Source organism: Arachis ipaensis, chromosome B08, assembly GCF_000816755.2.
Source record: "Arachis ipaensis cultivar K30076 chromosome B08, Araip1.1, whole genome shotgun sequence".
NCBI classification, from domain to species: domain Eukaryota; kingdom Viridiplantae; phylum Streptophyta; class Magnoliopsida; order Fabales; family Fabaceae; genus Arachis; species Arachis ipaensis.
In genome coordinates this window covers 112,891,605-112,894,319 of record NC_029792.2, presented here as the reverse complement: position 1 = coordinate 112,894,319, position 2,715 = coordinate 112,891,605, and the positions used below count along the sequence as shown (strand labels likewise).

Genomic DNA, 2,715 nt, shown 5'->3' with positions numbered 1-2,715 from the left:
CATAAATATAAATATAAATAAAAAATAATAATATTTACTGATATCGGAACCTTTCTCAATTTATTATTTAAACTAATCAGCAATAATGTTAACTGTGGTGAGCTACTTGATAATATAGTGGAGGCTTGTATTTCTATATAAAAGTCCTACAAGGCTGAATGCTCTATTTGCTATGCATCTCTGTTCCAGTGTTAATTTGTTCCTACTTCATATTAAGAGATGGCACTGACGGGTAAGCTTAGCACTGAAATTGCAATCCATTCACCTTCTGCAAAGTTCTTTGACTTCTTGGCAAAGAAACTCCATCATGTTCAAAACGTCTGTGAAAGAGTGCATGCCACCAAGCTGCATGAAGGTGATGACTGGCACTCTGTCGGGGGTTCGGTCAAACACTGGACTTATGTCATAGGTAATAACACACTTGATGCTATATATCACATACCGTAAGAAAAATATTTTTTTTTTAACTAAGTTTAACTATTTTTTTTGTGTTTTTTTAATTAATTTTTATTGTGTTAATAAATTATTAGACTAACATAATTAATTGAATTTAGTTATTAAAATAATTTAATCTTAAAGTATTAATGGAATAATTAATACAATTCTAGGTATAAAAGATGATTATAATTGTCCTTTTTTTATTTGGATTAAGTAATATCATTCTTCTTTTTCTCTCTCTTTCTTTCTTTCTTCCTTCGGTTGTCTAATATATGATGCGTCCACCTTATAATAGGTTGTGGGGGTACTTGCTCCGAATGAAGTGTTGCTCAAAACATGTATAAAGATTATCAAAATGTTATTTGTACACTAAAATTAGTTATTAAAATTAGTTATTAATATATTTTATATGAAGGGCAAAAAATAGAAATAAGCCCAGGAAAAAAATAATTTACGTAAATAAGCCAAAACAAAAATTGCTTCATGAATTCACCAATGCACGTTTATATGTAGTTTGAACCAGCTTGGTTTGAACTCCATTTCTACATAATTTGAACCAGCTTGGTTCGAATTACAAATAAACACACGCACACACTAATTCGAACCAGCTTGGTTCGAATTACACACAATAATTCATGGTATAATTCGAATTATGCTGTTAAAAAATTAATAATTTATTAAAAAAATTTATTAAAAATTTTATTAAAAAAATTAATAATTTAAAAATTAAAAAATATATTTTATTTCATACATTAAAAAAAAAGTTAACAAAATATTTAATTACGAGACTTCTTTAAAATATTTGTGATCTATCAATTCGAATTCCATACAATACTCTTTTGTCCATTTTTAAGTCATTAGGATATTACAAATTTTTATAGTACTCCTAAATTTCTTTAAGAAATACTCTACATAGTCAATAATAATTTAGATCTTAAAGAAAAAAATATTTTTATCATGTATTTACCTAAATCACTAGAATATTACAAACTTTTATAGTACTCATAACATCTTTTGTTACATGATCAATAGTCATTATACTTTAGTTTGAGAGTACATTTGTACTCCAAGTTTGTTAGATATAATTAAGTTAGTCAAGCTTAGTTTGTTGAAATTTGTACAGTAGGTTAGTTTGTTAGTTTTTTAATTGTAAGCATATATATTGAATAGAACCTGAGTAAGGAGTTTTTGTGTGGTTCATTCTCTTATTTTAGAGATGCCAACACTCATGCTTTTTCTCTCTGAGAACTAACTTCTTCTTCCAACTCTTTCTTCCACTTTCTAGAACTTTCTTCTCGTTCTTCACTCATTCTTGATTTCTTTAGTTTTCTTCCTCCATTTTTCACTTCTCTTCACATCTAAGCTTACACGACAGAGATGATGAGAGTTGCTTCACCTCAATTCACGGTTCTTTAATATGGTGCGGTGAGCGTGGACAGAGGTGAAGGCTCCGATCACGAGCACTGATGTGAAAGATCTAATAGGTTTGAAGTTTGAATCAAACTTGTGGTTTTGAGCATCCGAATCTTGAAACTTACAAGATCGTTGAGTTGAATCCCTAATTTTCAGAAAGAATGGCCAACCAGACCTCGAATTTCGACATTCAAACACTTGCGAACCTCGTTAATCAGGTTAATCAATTGCAATCAGCAGCAAATCGAGCGAACAAAAGTCCGATTATGGATCCAATGAGTCCGTATTTTCTGCATCCCGGTGAGAGTCCAGGAACTCCTTTAATTTCTGTGATTTTAGGTCCCAGTAACTATCATGCTTGGGAGAGAGCTATGTGTAGAGCGTTGAGATCTAAAAATAAATTGAAGTTTGTTGATGGAACTTTAGTAAAACCATCCGAAGATGATTCACTGTTTGATGCGTGGGATAGATGCAACACATATGTGGTGTCTTGGTTGAATTTGTCTTTAAGTCCAGAGATAGCACACAGTGTGGTGTGGATGGACGTTGCTGCAGATATATGGCGTAGTTTGAGACATCGCTATTATCAGGGAGACTCTTTCAGAATGGCTGAGTTACAAGAAGAATTGTTTAGCATAAGGCAGGGAGACCTCAACATTACTGCATACTTCACCAAATTGAAAGGAATTTGGGAAGAGTTAGATAATTTTCGCCCAATTCCAGCATGTAAGTACTGCACTGGAACTTGTGATTGTGGTTTAGATGTGATGAGGAATTACCAAGAAGATACCAATGTAGTGAGGCTCCTCAGGGGACTAAATGATCAATTTGCCGTAGTGAGGTCCCAGATCATGTTGATGAAGC

General features: G+C 32.2%; 1 protein-coding gene across 1 annotated transcript in view; it reads left to right on the top strand.

Moving 5' to 3' along the window:
- The window catches only part of LOC107611903 (MLP-like protein 34), a 3,638-nt gene continuing 1,012 nt past the window's right edge, over positions 90 to 2,715 (top strand). The window contains exon 1 of the mRNA XM_016313775.2: positions 90 to 409. Coding sequence (XP_016169261.1) covers positions 220 to 409 — 190 coding nt within the window. The 5' untranslated portion in view covers positions 90 to 219. The remainder of the gene's footprint in view (positions 410 to 2,715) is intronic.